Below are 21,753 nucleotides of genomic sequence, written 5' to 3' on the forward strand. Positions count from 1 at the left end.
GGTTATGAGTGATAACTGATAAATGTATGTTGCTGTACAGCTGAAGCGGATGGTGATACCAATCCCAATCGATGACTAGAGCAGAGACGCGACCCTTTTTATGTTAGATGACAGAGTACGTTGGTGAGCGTAGTATATAGGTAGAGTTGTGTCTGCGTGCAGCATTCAATCAGACGAACGGTTTGATAGACATAGGCAAGGGATTGTCACATCCGAGTTCTGCTGATAGAGTTTGGGTTACAATGAGTGTATTTCCAAGGGTCATGACTAAATATGCTGTGGCATTAGGGGTCAATGAAACCCACAAACTGTGTATGAGGGGGCCTGGCAGATAACAGAAAGCTCTGGGGATAGTCAGCTGTAAGAGGTTTCAGGCCAACTTATATGACTCGCGACGCCCACCGCATGCAATGGCTCTTTGGTTGGATCTGCTGCTCTTTGGAAGTGAGTTTTGAGTTTCGGCATGCCCCCACTTGATGTAAGTGACTGCGTCGGAACTCGCTTTCGTTTTCGCTGGTCTATGTGTAGTACCGAGATGTGATATGGTGTCTCAGGATATCTCTGTTGAGTCTTTGGCTCAGCACCACCTTAGCTCAACATCACCTTAGCCGCTTGCGCCAGCTAACTTTTTGATGCTTGCTGGGTTTAGATATTGCCTGGTGCCATGCCGACAATGTGGATCAAGTCCGAACGTGAGTTGCGCCCACTGTTCGGTCTCTACTTATATAAGTCTCTACTTATATAACACTTCCGCTCAGAGCATAGCTTTTCCTCGTGAGAGACGACGATAGAGGGAATATTATCCATGAAACAGGTATTGCCGCAGGAGTGGGTCGCCGACCGCTCGTCGGTCATTATCGAGCCCAGCAAGACTTGTGAAGAGTTGTCAAGGTTAGACGACATTAATAGGACTTTATTGTGTAGCTTCCGCCGTGGGAGCCTGTGTCGGGGTTGAAGATGGGAGATATAAATAGGTGTAGCTAGGCATGATGGTGGCAGAGCAGCCGTCTGAGGCTTCAGCGTCGATTGACGAGTTTACCTTGGCCAGCAGCAAGAGGCCGTTGGGGTAAGTCATGGTGATCAAGGTGCACGTGTCGTCTTGCTGCGTGACGTACCAGAGGGTCGTCTTGGGAGCTTCGGTGGCCCTGAACGGGGGGTTCGCGGCGATGGAGCTGTAGTCAGCCGCGCCGCCGCCAGGGATGTCTGGCGTGGTGATGGCCGTACGTAGGTATAGCCATGCGGAGAGACGCAGACGACGGAGCCCAATGTGGCGTTGGCCTCGTGGTATTTGTCGCAGCCATCGTTGATCCACGAGTGGTGCAGCGCAATATCCTCAATGCCCGGATTGGCAAAGACATGGAAGCAGTCACATATGGACTTGAGGGCATAGGTCTCGCAGTTAAAGAGGACGGCAGATGGTCAGGTCGGCAGGCAGGTCATGTAGCCGTGGGTGGCACCGGCAACTACAGCACCGCAGAAGACATTCGCCGACGAGACACAATTTGCCAGGGCGATAGATTTGCAAGCATCTACAGCATATGCGGTGTTAGTACCTATACGTCCAAGACGCGAAAGAGTCGGGCGTGGATTCAGGGGCGGTGTCGTCGCAAAACGCCGGTCCACCCCCCTTCACCGAGCATTGCGTCTGGATCGTCTCGAGCGCCGTCTGGTACCAGGGCACCGTGCCAAAGACCGACTAAGTGCTCTGGTGCATCATGCGGGAGCGACATTTGTGGAGACCACCACTGATGACATCCAAGATGTTCGTGCATCTGTTACACGAAGCGACCACGCAATGGAATTTGCAGAACAGTCAGCGAAGATCAGATCGTCATATGTACCATCTTTGATGTGGTAATGCAGTTATTATCCTGCGCCGCCTTGACACACTCCGCGTTCTGGCTATAGCTGTCGTTGGCACCGCTCACTTGGATATACAAGTCCCAAAGACCGGCCGAACCCTGAGAAGACTTGTGGATGTTCCACTCTACCAGCACGGCGCCGGCTGTCGGGCCTCGGACGGTGAAGTTCATGCACTAAACCTTACTTTACAAAGTCCTTCCCTCCCTAAAAGCAGCCCTCGCGGCAGCATTAGCCGCATCAGCCCTCACCTCGTATCCCTGCCTCTGCTCAAGTAAGGCCTCCCATCTTCTCAACACCTCTTGCCAATCCGTTTCTTGCTCATCACGAAATACACTCAGTCCCGTGATAATTCCCGGCCGGGCGGGCACCCAAGGAAGCCTCTCTCCACGTCTCGCAAGGCCTGCCAAGTTTTTCGCAGGCCGCTGTCGTGGCCCCGCACCGGGAAGAGCAGTAGGCGACGTATCCTCAGACACATTTGCCTCATGCTGAGCCCAAGCCTCGTGACGCAACGTCTCGGACCGCGCGCGGTAAGCTGCCTTTTGGTTTTCGGATAGTGCAGTCCAGCCAGGCTCGACTTCATAGCCTGAGACGCCCGCTTCATTAGCGAAGATTGTAATTGGATTTTGCGGCCTAGCAGTGGGCGGCCAGGGACCGGATCCGAAGCGGTCAGCATTCGATGGAGGAGTTACCGCGGGCAATGGTGATTGGAATCCGTTGGAGGGAAACAGAGACGGAATCTGGGAAGAAGACCGGAGAGCAGCGACATATTCGCTGTTTTGAGCGGCTACCTACTCGTCTGTGATGTTGCCGAGCCGATGCTGCTCATGGAGACCCGTCATGGCGCTGATGATCTCTCTAGGCTGTTGTCTCTGTCCTAAGTGACCCTGCGACGCGAAAACCTCCGGTCTTGGCATTGGAAAAGACTGCACCAGACTGGGACCAGGAAACGTCGATGCCATCTGCCGCATCGGGTACATCTGGCCCACTTGACGCATTAAAGCGGCATGAAAGACAGCAAAGTCCAGTCCCAACATGCTTGATAGCATTTCAGCGGCCTGCGCGACCCCAGGCCGGGCGAGAGCTCGCGACATACCGACCTCGGAAAAGGTTGGGTCGTCTCTAGCGTGGAAGCGGCGCGCCAGCAGCGCAATCTCGTTGTCGTTCAGCATCGTGTTGAACTGGCCGCGGTCTAGGGCGTCCTTCCCCTTCGCGTAGAGCTCGATTGGTGTACTGAGCTGTCCACCGGTAGCTCGTTGGATGTTGGCGAGTACAAGATCTGGCGGCGGCCAGAGGAGGGCCTGGTGCATCTCCTCTGTCGTGAGAGAGTCGGGACGAGCGAGTGCCTTGCCCACTACGTCGCCGCGGCTGAGGAGGAGCTGACGCTCCTCATTTGTAAGCCGGTCCTGCTGGTTCTTGGCTTTAATGTACAGAGACTTTGGGATGGCGTCGCCGTGGGCTGATTGTGCGTTTCGTTGCCGTATAGAGCGTTCGATGGTCGCGTGCAGGGCTGCGTCAGCGCGCCGCATGGCCTCGGCCCCTTCCTCGCTATCAAGATCCCCATCTACGGCAGGCCAGTCCTCTTCCCTGGTTCCGAGAGTTCCGAGGTTGGATCCTAGGTTGCGTGGTTCCGTCATCTCAAATGGGAGCGATTGTTGCGTGCATTTGGGGGGTTATCTCAAGCGGGATTAGGATCCCATCAACCAACATTGGCATACAGAGGGGCAGGGATTAGACTAAGCCCAAAAGTTCTTTCGAACGTAACCCTTTTCAGTTTATTACAGGCTTATGTCAGCAGTTGTCCTGTCAAACTTATTCGGAAAAACTTTCCTCGCCATCAACCATGGGGCGTTGTACAACGCTCATGTGGGACAGTTTCTGCCTTTTATCCACCAGCAATACTGCATGCTTGCGATTTCATAGTCACAACGAAGGACTTGATACTTAGATCACCACTATGTATCGGTACTGTGCCGACGAAAATAGATGTTTTGATGAATTCCGGTCTGTTTGTTGATCATTAATAACTCTCTGGCGGGAAATGTCTGACTAGGAGAACGAAATCACTCATCGCCGCTTCTACAATAATTATGTCTCAGAATCCTCCTGGTCAAGGGATCCTTCATCGTTGAAGTTGTCCTGATCTCAACTGCCCTGGAGGCAACCTACTAACAATGCACTCCAAGTCAAAGAAGGGATTTCAAAGTTCGAGAACAGCTTCGCCGTTTGGAAATAGAGAACGATGTGTCCTGAGGAAACAGCTTGGGTCTCAGCAGTTACACGCCAACAGACCTATCCAAGCGCGCTCGGGCTGCAGTGCAGTGCGTACTTAATATTCAGCTTCAATCTCGCCCACACAAGCAGGGACCTCATAGCTCGGACAACTCGAACTTCCACGTCAAAGTTTGCCCATGACTATCGTTCATCCATCATTTTGATGCGGCGGTGAGAGACTCACAAGCCAGTTTCGTCTACCTCCGTCGCGAATAGCGGCTATCCCATTAGTAGAATTTTGAGACACCATGGCCAGCAAAGACATGTCAACCATGAGTTGACGACGTTAGCCATCGTCGTAATAGTAAGGTGGGCTTTCAGCGGGTCAGAGTTAAGTTCAGCCACGGCTGAGGCTGTGGTGTGGGTTTGAGGGAACGCATCTTTGCCCAATTATCACGTGCGCACTCATAGATTAATGTGGCATTCCATGAGTACAGGTAGTCTCTGTTTCAAAAGGACGATGTACTAAAATACTGGCAAGAATGCCACTACGAGTCGGGAATTCACCGTATGATTCCCCAGTTGAGTACGACTCGGCTCAATGACTATGCTCTAATCGTTCCATTGGGTGTTATTTGATCATATTCACATGGCTAGCTGTGAAAATAACCACTTGAATCTCGGTCATCTTCGAATTTGTAGTCTCGAGAAGGTTGATGATTGCTGGAATTGAGCACTGATGTGCAGAATTCACAGAAACAACTACAGCTCGACTACTCAATGATCAGTAATCTAGACGGTAGAGGAATTTTGTACGAGTAATAAGGGGTCAATCGCAATAAAAGCTGTACCGATTTGTATGGAGCTGCAGCATTTCTCGGGGTCCATCCATGCAGATAGGGGCGCATTGATCCAGCTGACACTTTCGCGCCTGAGCCAACAGTTGGTTGGTACTGGATTAAACACCCATCGCTAAGACCAACGCTCGGTTTGTTGCGGCGCGGAAACTATTCCATCAAATCCGAAAACGAGAATCCTTCCTTTAATGCGGGCCATCGTTGCCTGTACGCCGTACGCGTACAGTCGGTAGCAAGTCTTCTTTACCAGTGGGGGCCAAATGCCGATAATCCGAACGGGGCCGGATTGACTCGCGAACGTGTCCACACCATGAAATCAAATGCCTCTCACAAAAAAGTACGGCAAACTGTTCGATGAAATGATCGAATGTTCACGTTGATCCTATAAAATCTGCCAGGTTTCAAGTTCCAAGATCTAGGCGCTCTGTCGGCATATATTTCCGTGCGTCGAGAGGGGTTGCGGAAAGTCCCCATTGGAAAAAGCAAATGTTACCTGTCCAAAAGGGCAGCTCTTCCGCGCGCGGGATTACAACTGGAACAGTAAGCTTAAAGAAATGCATAGACAGGATCACGCTATGGGTGACATTCATCGACACCGTTGCTTTGCCTTAGCCGTTCGACCAAGTTCGAGAACCATTCAGCCACAGTAAATTGCAAGGATGACGAGTTCGTCCCAGGTCTTGCCGCAGATCACAACATCTTTAATGTAGCCCCGGCACTTTTCGCCCCTGTTCCTGCAGCATGCTGACCGAATCAGGCCCAGAATTCTTGATTCCCATCCGAATAACGGCTAGATCGACGTCTGTAGGTGGTTAAAGTAATGGCCGGCTCTCTGTTCCGGAACCAAAAATCTTCCGTAGAACTTCTCCCTCCCCCCTGATGACCAATGGACGGGGCCTGCCGCTGGTGCGGCTTGGCTGGTCCCGGGGTGCCTGCAGTGCCCTCCGTTGGTTCCACTTTTACCGGAGTACTCCGAAAGGCATCTCCCACGGGAACTCGGCCGTATTCGCAGTCAGGTCCGGGCAGCTCTGACTCGTGACTCGCCAGCGGTGTCGCCAGCGGTGGGAAGTGTGTTTATCCCTCACCGAAAAACCCCCCCAGACCATCCACACCTGTAAAGACCCAAAGGCTTAACATGAGATGGGACGAGTGGGCCAAAAGAAGGAGGGATCATCTCATCTCTCAGCGGGACCTCCCGTAACTTTCGTCATGAAGCGCGCGGTTAGTCTTATCGATCAGAACGTTGCAGTCTCTAGTGCATAGAAGGAGAAAGTGGGACATGGCAGTATGGCGGGATAATAGTCAAGGCGATATATGCTCAGCCCCTGTTGGCAGGGCTATGGCAGTTCACGGATGGGGAAGGAGATGTACAGGAACCGTAAAGACCTATCACGTTGCAACATTGAGAGTTCTAGCGGATCTCTCCTTAGTCGAGAATAAACAATGACAGCGTGTTGCACAGTGACCTGGCATCGCGATTGTACCAGGGTATCATGGCGAAATCCGTGAGCACATGAGTATATATAAGTAGAGTTGCCGGCAACGATCATGACGATCTACTCCTCTCAAGCTACCGTCAATCTTTAGCCACTCATTTGGTCAGTCATTCACAATGGTTCGCTCCATTTTCGCTCTCGCCCTCCTGGGTGCTCAAGCTCTGGTCAACGCCGCCACCGAGGTCGAGACACGTACCCTCGACGAGATCTACAAGGCCGCTCTCGCCGAGGGTGGTGTCGTCACCCTCTGGCACGGAGGTGACGAGCTCACCCAGCAGAACAGCTTGAAGGCTGCCTTCGAGGCCAAGTTCCCCGGCATGACCCTCAACGTCACCGTCGACCTCTCCAAGTACCACGACGGCAACCTCGACGACCAGATCGCCGCCAACAACGTCTTCGTCGACAGCATCATCCTCCAGACCCTGCACGACTACCCCCGCTGGAGTGCCGAGGATGCCCTCCTCGACTACGCGCCCCTTGGCCACGACGCGATCCTGTCCGAGTTCAAGCCCAACGGCACCGCGACCTACTACGGCATGTTCATCATCGCCTGGCTCAACACCTGGAACAGCCAGAAGCTTCCTGGCGTCGAGGCCCCCATCGAGTGGAACGACTGGCTTCGCCCTGAGTTCAAGGACAAGCTCGTTCTGACCTACCCCAACGACGACGATGCCGTCCTCTTCGCTTTCGACCTTATGTAAGTACTTATGATAGTCCCTGAGAGAAGAACAGTCGACTAACAACGCATCAAACAGCGTCAAGCAGTACGGCGCTGAGTGGTTCGACAAGCTCGTCGCTCAGAACCCCCGCTGGGTCCGCGGCACCCAGACTCCCCGAACCATCCTCGGCAAGAACGACACCACCTGGGCCGCCACCTTCACCTCCTCCGGCAGCCTGAACCCTACCACTCCCATCAACACCAGCCACCCCATTGAGGGCCGCTTCGTCTCGTGGCCCCAGACCGGCGGTATCCTCAAGAACGCTCCTCACCCCGAGGGCGCCAAGCTCCTCCACAGCTACATGCTCAGCACCGAGTTCCAGGAGTCCCGCGGTGGATGGTCTGTCCGCGGCGACGTCAAGCTTCCCAACAACTACCCTCCTATCCTCGAGACTCCCGGCACCGACCCCACTGCCTTTGGCAAGTGGATGTCTGACCGTGCGGCTGTCGAGAGACTTCGCTTCTGGTTCGAGGACCGCATTGGCACTGCCCAGGGCCTCAGCCCCCTCATTGATGACCTTTGAAGGACGCAAATACGTATGAAAAAGGGAAACAAGGGGGAGTACTGTTGTTCATGTACATAAATCTTTGTTTGATGCACTAGCGCTTCTTTGAGCCACGTCATCGTATATACGGGTCCAGAATGATACCATTTTTGATGAAGTTGTGGCATCATATTTGACTACTTGTGGCTTTGCGTTTTAGAGTTCGAGTAGCTGAACTCTGCAACCTTATCCAGACAGCAAATCGTGGGGAAGTTGAGCATAGCCAAATGGCACCTACCACGATCGACCTGACTCGTCATGGTCAATCTCTGTTACTCGTGTCGGGTGAGGCCTCGCAGGATTCTGATTTTTCTGGAGAATGACGCCTAACAATTTTGCCTAAGAAATATTGATGGGGAAAAAGAAAAAAAGGATCATGATGGGACTGTCTGCTTTGGGTAACGGTATTATGCAAGTCCGTAGTCGGCATGGCGGATCTGCAAACCCCCTGGCAAGGGCCTGAGTAAGGTCAAGGGGGCATTTTTGCCGGAAGTCGGCTCCCTGGCCGCGGCAGAAAAAGGACAGAATACAGGCGACCCATGCCGAAAATTGACGTGTAAATAAGGTATGCAAGCGTACGGGTGACCGGCTGGTTTGATATAGACTGAGGACAGCCAAAACCAGAACTGCTCAGGTTGCTTGTACCATGTCTTTTCATCTCGTCTAAGTGTCCGAGGCGTTCGGCTTCTTCTTTATTCTTTCTTTTCTTTCTAAGTTTCGGTCCAATATCGCTTGCCGGTGGGAGAGTTTGTCGCTGGAGTCTGAGGGCCGCGCGCGACTCACGCGATAAAAATGCTTCCGGTGTCGCATTGAGGGCTGCGGACTTCCTGATCGAGATCCACCCCGGCTTTTTGCTTTTGGCCAAGAAAACTTTTCAACAGGGGAACGCTCAGTGGCCGGCAGTCTTGAATAGTCGCGGTACTAGGTACTGAGCCACATAACGTCTCCTTGTTCGTCTCTCCGTATGTGAATTTGAGTCTCGCGTCTTATTACATGTAGACTAGCACAGCAACCTGCATCAATTGTTGTGAGATCTTACGTCGATGCGGCAAGACTGGAGAAGATTTTGGTTGATCCCCGTTGATACTTACCGATTCTGAACGTGTCTCGAAGGGCATGGTTCGCCATATCTTAGTTCACGCCCGACCAAATGCCATAGGTACCTCATGATGATGCATAAAGTCTGGATTGGACAGCAAGCTCAACGTATTCGCAACGCACGGCGGCCGACTACGCGTAGATAGCGTGGTAACTTGCCAATCCTTGGCGGCATTGATTTCTCCCTACTGGACCGCCATTCGTGATGACATGAAGGATCGAATCCTCTACACAGCTAGAATACGGCACAGTTCGTGGGTGACTGGCTGCATCAAAGTTACCCTAGGCTTCAGCTTGACTTGCAGTAGCCACATTGACCGAAAGGGCTGGAGATCTTCGCCTGTCAGCATCGTGCAGTTGTAAAGTCATGGACATATCGAAGAGAGGTTGAGGCAAAAATCCTTCAATTATGTGACTTGAGAACTTCCTGGGCTTATTGGTGGAATATGTTGCCTTTGTTTCACTAGTTTTAGGCACTGTTCCCAAAGTCCCTTGTCGGGTCTGTAGATGCAGCACGTAAGCGGCTGGTCTTACGGTATTCTGTATTTTTGAGGACTTTCGTCGGTTGTCTCTCATTATGAAGAAACTAATTAGCATTCCAGCAAATCTTCATGTATAAAAGCTGAGCCTGTGGAAACCATATTCAGTGTGGTATTTTTCCTTCGTATCAACCACAATTCTTCAGATTATCTGACAATACAAACCTTTCCCGCCATACACTTCTTGTTCTAACAAACATCATGAAGCTTGTCGTGGTACTCCTCAGCATCTCCGCCGCTTCCGGCGTGTTTGCGTCTCCGGTCACCAAAACCGGCGCCGAATCTATCCTCGACAAACGAGCGTGCGCTTATGACAGCTGCTCGGCATGCGAGGACTTCTGCTGGAATGGTTTGTGACTCGCTGTCTGAGCTATCAATTACATCATGGCTAATTGGCTTCGAGATCTCCCCTGTCCGCCGAACAACAGCTGCGCCCCTACTCAGGCGACGTGTTTTCTCTTGTGTCTCACGACCGGATGCTGTGAGAGCTAAGTTGGTACTGAGAGTGACCATGGATCTTGGAGAGTTAACATGATGGCCGGTCTCTACCGATTTGTGAATTCTTGTCTTGTTAGCTGAACCCAGTGAATAAACACAAACTTCAAGTGAACTGTGGTAGCGAATCCGATCTTTTGTTCAGTGCGATGTGAACATCATAGATACATTGCTACCCATCAAATTATTTATGGTGTGCTAGGTTCCGGTGGCACACTGCATGATAAATGGTAGAGTGATAAGCAAAGTGGTTATCCAGGCGAATACACATGTGTCTCGCGGGAAATGATAACTTATTACTCTGAATTATGCGCATATCATCTTCGCCAGTGCATGTAAATATGTCCACGAGTCAACTGCTGTTCTTCGTTATTGTCTTTATTGGCGGTACCCTTCTGTGGAATGGTGAAAGTGAACACATTGTTCTCCCCACAACATCATTTGCTGCCTGATGTCGTCGACCATGTATTACATCACCGCAACTCGTGCCACACGGCTCCAATCTCTGCAATTACACCTACGAAGCATCATGAAAGTTATCTTTCTCGTCTTTCTCACTTTCGTCTGCACCTCAGCTGCAATTCCTGGAAGCTCGTCGTTTCTGAAAGCGAACGATGGACCCGATTGCCTGAGCTGTGGCAAGGCACTGGATTTACGCAGCCAGCAAAGGCCCAAGCACCCATCGAGTTGTGCATCCCCATCACAACACCCATAAGGCGAGGAAATTCTTAACTTACCTGATGGACGTTCTTCTCTGACGCCCATCATTCAACATACAGAGACGGTGCTCTGTCTTGAATCAGTTCTCCTCAGTTATCATCTTCAGTCAAAGATCTCAGGCAAGGCTCGCTGGCCCGACGGTTTCTAGGCGGCGCCAGCAATAGGGCCTACATATTTCTCTTCATGGCAAAACGAAATCAGCTTACATGTGCGGCCATCATGGCACGTGATCAAGAAAACTATACTCTTCTATAGTTTTGTTCCTAGTTGAATCGATTTTACTCCTGCCCGTTCAAGAACCTCTCCATCTTCGAATCAATTCGAACGATTTCAGTCGACTACAGATACTATACAGTTTGGATAGTGCCACCATGTCGATGCTCTCAACGACACAGTTGAACCTCTGCCCTGTATGTCGACTTGCTACCTCTTCCCATGCTCGTAAAGCCCTATACCCTGGACCATGCTGCCAAGACACGACATCGAATTGCCAAGTCGCAGCCATCGTGAGATTGACTTCGCTCGCCTTGACCTCGTATCTGAAAAAGAACCCTTCTCCAACACCGGGACTCCATACTTCCAGCATCTTTAGGCAGGGCATGCATGTAGCTGCTCGACTTGCTGCGACAAGGAGACAAACTAACTCTTTAGGACTAGCAGTCAGCCGTCCCAGTTGGCAACTGAGAACTAGACGCTCAAGCGTGCAAGGTGGTAATGCCTCGCCTGATAAGAGTAAAAATTTGAAGTGGGAGAAGAAATCTCTCGCGTCGATGACATACGTAATTGCCAGTTCCTTAAGATTGAAGCTGGTGGGTACCGCAGTCTGGAGCACATCTGCTAACCTATTTGCTTTCTCAGAGTCACTTTGACTTTGAGCTTCGGATATCAATCTGGACCGAGACTCCCATATGGATAGCCTCTGAAGAGAAGGAATTCGATCTGCAATTGAGAAAGCGACTCTGTTTCCGATCGCTTGTCGAAGTGTTCTCGTCGTTCCCAACTGTTGTTCAAAGTCGAGTCGCTGGAGGCCTGGGAAGCTGTCGCAGAGGTGAAAGAGTAGGATAGACGAACAGCTCCAAGAGATTGTTGGGCTGACGGAAATTGCGGTGATACTAGGGGCTATCTCGAGAGGCCCTTGCTTGCCGATGACGCTGTTGATACTACTGATTTCAGCGAGTGGATCTGAAACGGCGGGTGATCGACGGTGGACACAACGACGACGACCACGGCTAGATACCAACTTCCGATCGCCTGCGTTCGGAACTGCGATACCAACTAGTTCAAGCGAAATACCATTTTGAGGTATATCTTCGGTCCAAAGAGCAAGAATAGAGAGGAGCTCTTCCAAATTTTCAAAAAGTACTCTCTCTCTCTCGATAATTGTATGTTGGCCTCCGACCTCCCGAAGGCATCGATGGCAACGGTATTCTTCCATTCTCAGACAAAGGGTAATGGTCTTAATTAGAGACCTTTGATGGCTTTGGATAGCCTCGCAAAACCCTTGAAAGTTCGACTTCGAAATCCAGGGTCGGAATGTCAGCTTCTGCCAGAGCAACGGTTCGAGAAAGCTCTGCCATTCTTTCGAAACAGTTGCGTAGATGGCGATGGGAAGTCCTTCAGAAGTCGAGACGTTGGCTAAGAATTTCAAAATCATGTACCGGAGCTCCAGTGAAAGACTTGTCCAGCGAGGACCTTGCATTTGTCTGCTTGAATGGCGATGTGCTTCGAGGCTCTGTGAGATAGCAGGAGCATCATGCATATAGAAGAAATATTTGGTAGGCAGAAGAAGTCGGGAGGCGAGTGATTCGATTTGAGCTTGTGTTTATTCGGTAGTAAGAAGATGCAAGCCGGAGTCCGTGTGTTTGACGTCCCGTTTTTAGTCTCATTGGGGTCACTAAGCCCCTCAAACTCAGCCAAGACACCTTGTTGGAGTTTTCCCTATTTTCTTCTTACTGCATGATTGTGGCTGAGCTCTCTATCAACGTGGCGTTCAAATGAACATTCTAAAAGTACGAAACTGTTGGGAGACTACCTGCGGTAATCGCTAAACTCAAAGCCTCGAAAACAACAAGGTGGACTTCCCATAGTCTATAAATCTACTGCAAGACAAGATATTCCTTGATATCAAACTGATATCTGGTGACGCCTCAGTGATAGATCATAGTCCATGTACCTTAACCATTGATTGCCACAGCCTATTCTGCAGAAAACATCGGCCAAGGTGTAAACAAGATGGATGACGCGTCGTGCTTGGTAAAGGCTTTTGCCGAAAGTTGTGAGGCATGATATTTTTGCGAAAGGCGATGAAAAACTTCTTGCGTATGATTATTCACAGAAGGGTGTCATCAATACTGAGTTCACTTGACACTAGATCTGGCCCGAGGACCGAAAGCGTTGGGATGGACTTGAACGAGGGGGCGAACATGACAGGAAGTCGAAAAAGTGTCCGTTCTGGGTCAATTCTGGTTTTCTACGATTGAAACCAGAGGTTACTGGTAAATCTGCTTTGTGAATGACGAGGATTGCCGGCCAAGGTTGTCTTGGAAGACAGTACCATCTGGTACGGCACGGTTGAATTGGAGCATGCAGTTCTCCCAGCCCGAATCAGAACCCATTGAACATGACGAACTTGACCAGTTCGAGTGGACATCGGCCCTTTTGTTCCCCAGCTAATCCTCAAATACGAAAAATGTCGAGTTCCACATGGGATGACCGCTCTTCGTGGTAAGTAAGCTTAAGTACCCCGGGTTGAAGTCGAACGGAAGGTGGGCTGACATGCGGGGAAGCCGGGGTAGACCCCGCAAAGCGGAACGCTGTTGCATTGAGGTTAACGGCATTCGTTGGCCGAAGTCAGCTAGACCATCGTATACGCGCTTGGAATTCACATGTTTCCCAGCGTGGATGGAAAATACGCGTATTTGACATCATTTTGCACCAATGTCTTCCCGACCCCCGGTCCAATGTCGGCAAATCGTCCAATGTGAGCTTGTATCCCTACATTACACCCACAGGCTCGCCATGTGTTTTCCCGAAAGAAAGGCCCTTGTCTATGCTCCCCGTTATTATCAATGTAACTTGTTGATGCTGCTCAGCGCCTTAACATTTGCGTTCAATCCTAGTTTATTAAGATGCTGGTTTCCGCAACCTAGGATTGAAAAGGAAAGATGAGATGGCCAGTGGGCACTCCAAGGGCGATCAGAAACTTGGAGAGTCCCAGCTTTGCAGCTCTGTGGAAACAAGAAAATGTTTAATCACGGTATGATCGCGTTCGAGAAGAGGTAATTGGTAGGCCGGGGTCAAATGGGTCCACTCCCAATCCGTGCCGATGCTTTCTTTTATCAAGAATTCGAAAAGCCCCGGAAATATCCCCGCATCCCCAAGCTCCGATCTGGGCCAGGTTATCGAGAATCGGTCCGAAATGACGACCCTCCCAGTTGATCCCAAGACTGTCTTCCGTGGTACGAGCGGCAATACCACTGTAGCTACGACGACCAGTAATCCAACCGAGGTAGTCACTTGTTGCAGTATGATGGAAGTTAAAAGTATAAGGTATATAAAGATCTTCTTGACCCGCAGTGTGATGCTTCAGACAGCCACAGGACCATCCTGACCCTTCCTCGCAACCCTCTTCAATCATGTTGGGCGTCTTGAAAGGCTCGCTTTTGCTGCTCGGGGTTCAAGGCATCTATGCCGTCCGACATGCCTCCCGTTCCGAGAATAATGGTACGTCAAGAGCATTATCCCCCCCAGTGACTAACTAGCTCATAAGTCAACAGGGACCCGGGACTGGGACGCCGCCGTCGTAATGGCTTCGGACTTCGTCTCCAAACTCACTCTCGACGAGAAGGTCTCTATGATTACGGGCAACTCATCCGCAGGCAATTGCATCGGCGTCATCACCCCTATTCCCCGGCTAGGATTTCAAGGCCTTTGCCTTCTTGACGGCCCCGCAGCGATCAACCGCGTCGATCTAGTCAGCGTCTTCCCTTCAGGCATCACAGCTGCTGCGACCTTTGACCGGGATCTCATCTACCGTCGGGGGTATGCGCTGGGTGAGGAATTCAAGGGCAAGGGTGGGCACGTAATGCTTGGGTGAGTCAATTGCTGCAAATGTTGCAATGGCACCCACTAAACACCAACAGGCCATCAACGGGCCCGATGGGTCGTCACGCTCTGGGTGGGCGGAACTGGGAAGGCTTCGGTCCAGACCCCTACCTAGCTGGGATCTCAATCGCGCAAACCGTCCACGGTGTTCAAGACGCTGGAGTCCAGACCTGTTCGAAGCACTACATCGCCAATGAGCAAGAGACCCAGCGTTCCAACACCAACCAGACAGACGGCACCCGGGCGGAAGCCATATCCGCCAACGTCGACGACAGGACTATCCATGAACTCTACCTCTGGCCCTTCGCCGACGCCATCAAGGCCGGGACTACGTCCGTTATGTGCTCCTATAACCGCCTTAATCAGACCTACTCCTGCGAAAACTCCCACACCCTGACCAAGCTCCTCCGCGACGAGCTAGGGTTTCAAGGGTACACCGTCAGTGATTGGTTCGCGACTCATTCCACCTCGGAGTCCATCAACGCGGGCTTGGACATGGAGATGCCCGGTATCATTTCGTCTTATCAAGGGTCTGTTCTCTACTTTGGTGACAGAGTGCTCGAGGCCGTCAGCAACGGAACTGTCTCTGAAGCGAGGATTGACCAAATGGTCCGCAACATCATGACACCGTACTACTTTCTCGGTCAAGATGCCGAAGACTATCCAACTGCAGACCCAGCACTCAGATGGGTGACGCTCATCCAAGAGGTTGGTCTCGGTGCTGCTAAAGCTGGCGGTTTCCTCCCTGATGACTTTGTGTTCAAACACGGCCGTGATGTAAGAGGCGATCATACCAAGGTCATCCGCGAGATGGGTGCCGCCGGCACCGTTCTTGTAAAGAACAACAACACGCTACCCTTGAGCAGTCCCAAGATCATCGGCGTCTTTGGCAACGATGCAGGAGACATGACCGACGGGTTCTACCGCCCGTCCGAAGTCCCTGATAGCGTCAACACCGGGACCATGATCATCGGCGGGGGCTCCGGCACAGGCCGCGCATCGTACATCGTCTCACCACTCAAAGCCATCCAAGCCAAGGCCGCAGAGACGGGCGCCGAGGTGCTCTACGCCACCAACAACGAGCTCCTGGCGAAGAACGACTTCAGGGGAATATACCCTCCACCCGAGATCTGCGTCGTGTTCCAACAGACCTTTGCCAGTGAAAGCTTTGATCGCACTTCTTTCGAACTCGACGGAAACTCCACCGCTGTGATCAACAACGTCGCTGACTTTTGCGGGAACACCATCGTGGTTACACACTCGGGCGGCGTCAACACCATGCCCTGGGCGAACCACACCAAGATCGGAGCAATCCTCTTGGCGCACTACCCCGGCCAGGAGAGCGGGAATTCGATTGTCGATCTTCTCTGGGGCGATGTCGCTCCCTCGGGACGTCTTCCGTACACTGTTCCACGTAACGAAGCCGATGCTGGTCCGCCAATTGTCAACATCACTGGGCCTGTTTCCGACCCCCTGGCCTGGCAGGCCGACTTCACTGAGGGCCAGCTTATTGACTACCGCCATTATGACGCCGAGAACATTGACCCGTTGTATGAATTCGGCTTTGGATTAACTTACACCACCTTTGCCATCGAAGACAACAAAATCGACGTCAGCTTTGTCAAGGGGAACAGCTCGGTGACGGCTCGTCCGGATGCATCCCTGAAGACAGAGCCTGGTGGAAACCCACAACTATGGGACGAGCTCGTCACCGTCAAAGCCAAGGTCACAAACACGGGCGACCGGTCTGCGCATGCCGTTCCACAGCTTTACTTGTCTTATCCCGCAGGAGCTCCGGAAGGAACCCCGCAAAAAGTGCTTAGGGGGTTTGAGAAGGTTATGATTGAGTCGGGTACTAGTGCTGACGTCGAGTTTGGAGTGTTGCGGAGGGATCTGAGCTTGTGGGACGTTGTTGAACAGGATTGGGTCATTCCTGGCGGGCAGTTCACCTTCAGAGTTGGTTTCAGCTCTAGAGACCTCCCAGCTGAGACTATGTTTTCCATCCTGGGCTAAAGGGATTGAGATTGATATGTAGCTTGTTACGTGAAAGGACGAGTAACCCGATGGGCTCCAGCTACTTGCATCATTGTCGATCATCTTACAACTCATGGCTTCATTACGCAAAACTTTTCGTATTTGCTTTGCGGATTGCTCGCTATACCTTTTGTTGCCCTCGCTTACGTATGTCTGATCTTACAGCGTATGCACGTAATATGGCTTTGAGGATACGAGCTAGACAGCGTCTTGTTAAGGCACGTAAGCCTTGGCAGGCGCCCGACCGCAGACTATTGATCGAAAATCAACTGTTTTCGGGTCCCTTATAGGCAGTTCCGAGTTGAATAGGCCGTAGTAAGCCCGTCGTCTTGTAGACGTTGTGTAGCAGCTAGACAAAGCGGATGTATGAGTGCGGGGATACAATATTGAGATGACTTCACATTACCACATCGAGGAACGTCACATAATTAGATCCAAGATCAGCATAAATAGGACCCAAATTTCACGGAAAGTCTTGATTTTTCTCATGAGTGAAGCTTCACCCCTATCTCATGTTCGTTCCGAAGACACATACCCCGGATCAACCTTGAGATCTTTCATAATCCACTCCGCAACTTCAAAATGATTATGCAAACCCTCCTTCAAACGGCGTTCCTCGCTGTCGCCGCCACAGCCGCCAGCCTCACCGCGAGAGCCTCCGACGGTACCGACGGTTTCCGCCTCCGGGCCAATATGCTCTATCCCGACTCCCCAGGGAACGGGCCTAATGTTCACGACCATGAGCTCAACTACGTCACCGGCGACGAGTGCCAAGCCATCGTCGTCCTGGTCCCCGAGAACCAAGGGACCACATTCTACGCCAATAACAACACCATCGGGGTCTACTTCGACAACACCTCGCCTCAGTTTGCCGGCATGGTCGTACCCTGGCGCGGGCCGGCGATGGTACCGAGCGGCAGACCCGTGGAGCTCAGGTGCTCGGACGGTACCCCGGGTCTCACTCTCAATGACAAGGGCGTATACTATCCCGGAGAGATGGGCCCGGACTTTAATGGCGCATTCATGGTCTGCCAGGAAGGAGACGACGCGATCCTGAGTTTCTTTGGGTGGGGTCAGAGACCTCTTTGGGGCTGTTCTGTTATCCAGCTTCTCCCGGTCTACTAAGCATCGGGAAAACATAGGCTATAATGTATATTTTACAAAAGCCGTCTTGAACCAAACTTTCTGTTGTTTTCATGTTCCATCTACTCCAGCATCGCACCAACCAACTCTGAAGGTAGCTCTGCCAGGTATTGGAATAAGCTCTTGCAAGAAAGAGTCACATCTGTGCGGTTTTCCACCGCAAAACCTGTGTGACCAACTCGTCCCAAATCTCAAGTTGAGAGCAAAACGTAGATTCTGCCGCTGGTAGGAGTACCCTCAACCAGAATCCAACGGGCATGTGTTCCCTGGACAGAGATTGCAACCACTGATGTGATACCATCGCCAGCATGTTACACCCCCTCATACCCATTTCCTAGCCCTCTGCTTCTCCCGTGACTGCATGACAACAGGAACCAGCTAACGAACCAAATGCGACACTCCTAGCGGTTAAATAAGCCGAACATCTCAGGACCTGCATGGCAAACACGCCAAGCGAGCATCTCCCGTTGCCAATCGCCCTCTCACCCCTGACGCATAGACCAATCTCGACTACGATGTCAGGAACATTGAGGATGGACGAACAATGGACGCTTGTTAACACAAACAGAACCAAACGCGATTTGGATAACATTTCAACAAAGATGGTTGGAGAAGCGACATCGCCGACTGTTTCAAGCTGCCAGCCCATGGGCCAGTTAAGACATGCAAGAAAGGATGCAATAAGATGCGACGCCCAGTCGAGACGGGATATCTCTTACGGCTTCACTGGAAATTCCACAACTTTCACGTCGCTTGTGGAAGATGTGGCACGTCTAACATATTATCCAGCCATCTGCTAGCATCAGGCGCGAGCATAGCATCGGTCGCAGCTGGTCGAAGTGTCACTCAAATAATCAACTTCTCACAACTGCGCCAGACCAACGACCAGCATGGAAACCGCGAAACGGGTGCGGCTCGTGGCTTACTCCGACAGCGAGAGCGACGATGACATCAACAACGACGAAAGCGTTGCACCGCCACCGCACGCGCAGGAAGACGCACCGCCACCCGAGACCGAGAACGAGTTGGCCAAGATCGTGATCGAGCTGCAAAAGAAGTACATCCGCGAGTACGAGGAGATCCAAAGGAGACAAGAGGAATGGCGCGAGGAGATTGAAGGGAAATGGGAGCTTCAGCGCAGGTTCTTGGTGGATGTCATCCCGGGGATGACGAAGGCGAGAGTTTGATGCTGACTGATTGGGATGCACAGAAAGTGACCGGCTTGCGCATCGGAGAGATGCTGAGTCGAGAAGGGATTCTTTCTGCCGCATATGCGACGAGCGAGGCGCAGATTCCGATGTCTCCGATTGCGACGCCGGCGGCGACGGTCCCCACTGCTCCGGGAGGGGGTCAGGGCCCGGCCCGAGCGGAAGTGACGGTGACCGAGAGCGAGGCCAGCATTGATGAAGGACCGGAGCCGATAGTGACATCAGTATCCACGCAGCCACATAGGACGAGAAGCACCGGCAAGAAGGCGCCACGGGCTGAGATTCCTTCATCACTTCGTCGACTGAACCAGGCCGCGAGGAAGACCGGTAGCAGCGCAGACTCGAGACAGCAACACGCAGTGGAGCCTCCGACCCCGTACGACGACCCGAAGTATTGCAGTCCCTTGACCATCACAGACGAATGCGGCAACCAGAAGCCCTTGTTCAAGTTCCAACCGACACCTGATACGGTAGAGGAGCTTTGGGCGGAGTACCGGCATGGTCTTCGTGGCCAGCCGCCCGTCGAGCAGTTGGAAGTAAAGTATCGAGCCAAGTGGCGGAACGATACTCATGGCCGGTCATGGTTCACCCGGCGCAAGCCGTTTTGGGACAAGATGAAGCAGATGCTGGCCGATGGAAAGACGGAAGACGAGGCACTGGAGATGATGAGAGCCCTTGCCAAAGGAAGCGTGCCGGGCCTCATGGGCAGGCTCTGCAAGGAGCGGGCAGGCAAGGGATTGAGGCCGAGGAAGCGCAAAGCCTCCCACGGCTTGTCGGAGACTGAACGCACCAGGGGAGGTTCGGAAGCCGATGCCGGTAGTGTGGCGGAGGAAACCGATGACGATGTGGAGGTTGGGCGGTTGGATCCGGTCGTCCTGCGTAAACGGATCAAGATGTTGAAGGTTGGGGAACTTTCTGATGATAGTGAGACCAGGACGAACTCGGGATGCGATGATGATTATGAGCCTTGGGAGGACTGACGCCTGGCCAAGAAGACCGATCAAATCGAGACGTCATTCAGCAGGCGAGTGATGGGTGCGAGACATCTCGAAGTTGCGCCAACTCAGAGACTGAGAACCTGTATTGAGCCGAATTTCTTGGCTGTACAGACTCGGGTGGAATGATAGCCGTTGACAGGTCTGACGGGTCTCACAGGATATCTCGGGGGTTCGGTGAGCGTGGGGACTCAACGCCGGTTCAATGCCGGAGGACGCTCCGAGGATGCGGAGGGCCAACCGAGTCTAGACCAGAGGCCGATGTGCCAATAAGACGAGAGACAGAATAGTCAGTCATCTGATAAGGAAATGTCCGTAGAGCCCAATGAATCCCCGGATGCAGGTGATTGTGCCTCGGCCATGTGGACTTGGACTCGTTGAAGACAGTTTCCCCGGCCGATTTTTGCTGGGGTTGGGAAACCGTTAAATCTGAATCTGCCTCGACAATTGGCCAAACGGTCAACATGGCAGCGATACCGGCTTCGATTTGATCCCTTGCAACTAACAGAGTCATCCTTGGAAAGCGTTCGAGGCTGGGCGACAAAGAGACGGAAGACGAAGAAACAAGCTTCTGTCTAGAATCAGCTGGTCCCAAGTTTCAGAGACGACACATGGGCTTGCAACTTTGAAGTCAGAAGGGTCGGACGGACTCGCTTCGGCGCTGTCGCAACAAGCTCAAAAGGGGTCGCATCCGAGGGCAGACGAAGAGTGAGAAAGTGTGTCGTGTTTGAGGGCGTGTCGTCGTGGTGGTCGTCGAGGCGAAAGGTCGATTGCGGCGCATCCCAAGCTGTCGGTGAGGGGCTTTCCGTGGGGATCCCTGTCGAGAATTATCCTTAAGAGCCCGGAAAGTGGTGTGATCTCTCGGGTTTGGAGAATCATGTTGGCAGCGGGAGCCAGGGAGGCCCTGGGTGAAAATGTGAGAGAGACGCCGGAACCAGACGCACGAGGACCATTCGGGCAGTTGATGCCTGGGGGAGCAGCCTTGGACGAAGTGTGCATGCCTGAGGCTTGCGAGCGGTGGGGCCTGTCAGGTGAAGGAGGATGTGGTCTGTGCGGGCTATGGATGGTTAGGTAAGCTGGGAGGAAGGCCAACAGTCAGCGAAGAACAGGAGGGAGGAAAGAAGGAAGAAATAAAAAAGGGAAGGACAGGGCAGGCACAGGGCGTTGTCGCACTTGCCTCACGCAGCACAGCAGGAACACAGCAGGAGCAGCCACCAGCAAGCAGGAGAAGGAGCACCGCAGCATGCATAACCCAGGCAGATTGCAAACAAACACGTCGATCCGGACTGCCATTGCGTGATAAATTGGATCATTTCCCATAATAAGCTTGGCCAATGCTGGGAAATGGTTGCAAGCTGTTTCTGCTGTGCAAGCGACACCTGTCGGCCATTTTCTGTGTTCGCAGTTTTCGCAGTCAATATCTTTTCCGGCGGTGTTCTTCAGTGGCTCCCTCGCTGTAAATAAAACGCTGCTGTACCTGAAGCACCTCACCTAGATGCAGACTTGGGAGTTTCTCACCCTGCAACTGCCATAACTGCTTCCTGCATTGCTTGAATGCACCTTTCCCCGCCAACATTGCAACTGCAACCGCCTGCAACTGGTTTACGAACGGTGGGCCAGACTTGCTCAAAAGGCAGGAAGTTGAAACTGACAGCCAGTCACGATGCACGGCCTGGTTTTCCGGGTAAGGCAGGGACGCCTTCGACCTAAGGGGGGAAAGGAGCAGG

The 21,753-nt window shown here is 52.3% G+C and overlaps 5 protein-coding genes across 5 annotated transcripts; 4 read left to right on the forward strand and 1 right to left on the reverse strand.

The window, feature by feature from the left end:
* Window positions 1–2,651: 2,651 nt before the first annotated feature.
* On the reverse strand, window positions 2,652–3,497 carry CGGC5_v015075 (uncharacterized protein; the record flags this gene model as incomplete). The annotated part of the gene is made up of 1 exon (XM_032027147.1): window positions 2,652–3,497. One exon carries the CDS (start codon window positions 3,495–3,497, stop codon window positions 2,652–2,654), a length of 846 nt encoding a protein of 281 aa, XP_031876436.1.
* A 3,046-nt stretch (window positions 3,498–6,543) lies between these two features.
* Window positions 6,544–7,669, forward strand: CGGC5_v015076 (uncharacterized protein; the record flags this gene model as incomplete). Its single annotated transcript, XM_032027148.1, has 2 exons — window positions 6,544–7,124; window positions 7,183–7,669. The coding sequence occupies 2 exons, from the start codon at window positions 6,544–6,546 to the stop codon at window positions 7,667–7,669; spliced, it is 1,068 nt and encodes a 355-aa protein (XP_031876435.1).
* A 6,508-nt stretch (window positions 7,670–14,177) lies between these two features.
* Window positions 14,178–16,659, forward strand: bglG-2 (putative beta-glucosidase G; the record flags this gene model as incomplete). Its single annotated transcript, XM_032027150.1, has 3 exons — window positions 14,178–14,265; window positions 14,319–14,634; window positions 14,685–16,659. The coding sequence occupies 3 exons, from the start codon at window positions 14,178–14,180 to the stop codon at window positions 16,657–16,659; spliced, it is 2,379 nt and encodes a 792-aa protein (XP_031876440.1).
* A 603-nt stretch (window positions 16,660–17,262) lies between these two features.
* On the forward strand, window positions 17,263–17,805 carry CGGC5_v015078 (uncharacterized protein; the record flags this gene model as incomplete). Its single annotated transcript, XM_032027152.1, has 1 exon — window positions 17,263–17,805. The coding sequence occupies one exon, from the start codon at window positions 17,263–17,265 to the stop codon at window positions 17,803–17,805; it is 543 nt and encodes a 180-aa protein (XP_031876430.1).
* A 908-nt stretch (window positions 17,806–18,713) lies between these two features.
* Window positions 18,714–20,011, forward strand: MSN1 (the record flags this gene model as incomplete). Its single annotated transcript, XM_032027153.1, has 2 exons — window positions 18,714–18,971; window positions 19,034–20,011. The coding sequence occupies 2 exons, from the start codon at window positions 18,714–18,716 to the stop codon at window positions 20,009–20,011; spliced, it is 1,236 nt and encodes a 411-aa protein (XP_031876434.1).
* Between the last annotated feature and the right edge of the window lie 1,742 nt (window positions 20,012–21,753).

Source organism: Colletotrichum fructicola, assembly GCF_000319635.2.
Source record: "Colletotrichum fructicola Nara gc5 chromosome Unknown KSG_Nara_v1_contig09, whole genome shotgun sequence".
In the NCBI taxonomy this organism is placed as follows: Eukaryota; Fungi; Ascomycota; class Sordariomycetes; order Glomerellales; family Glomerellaceae; genus Colletotrichum; species Colletotrichum fructicola.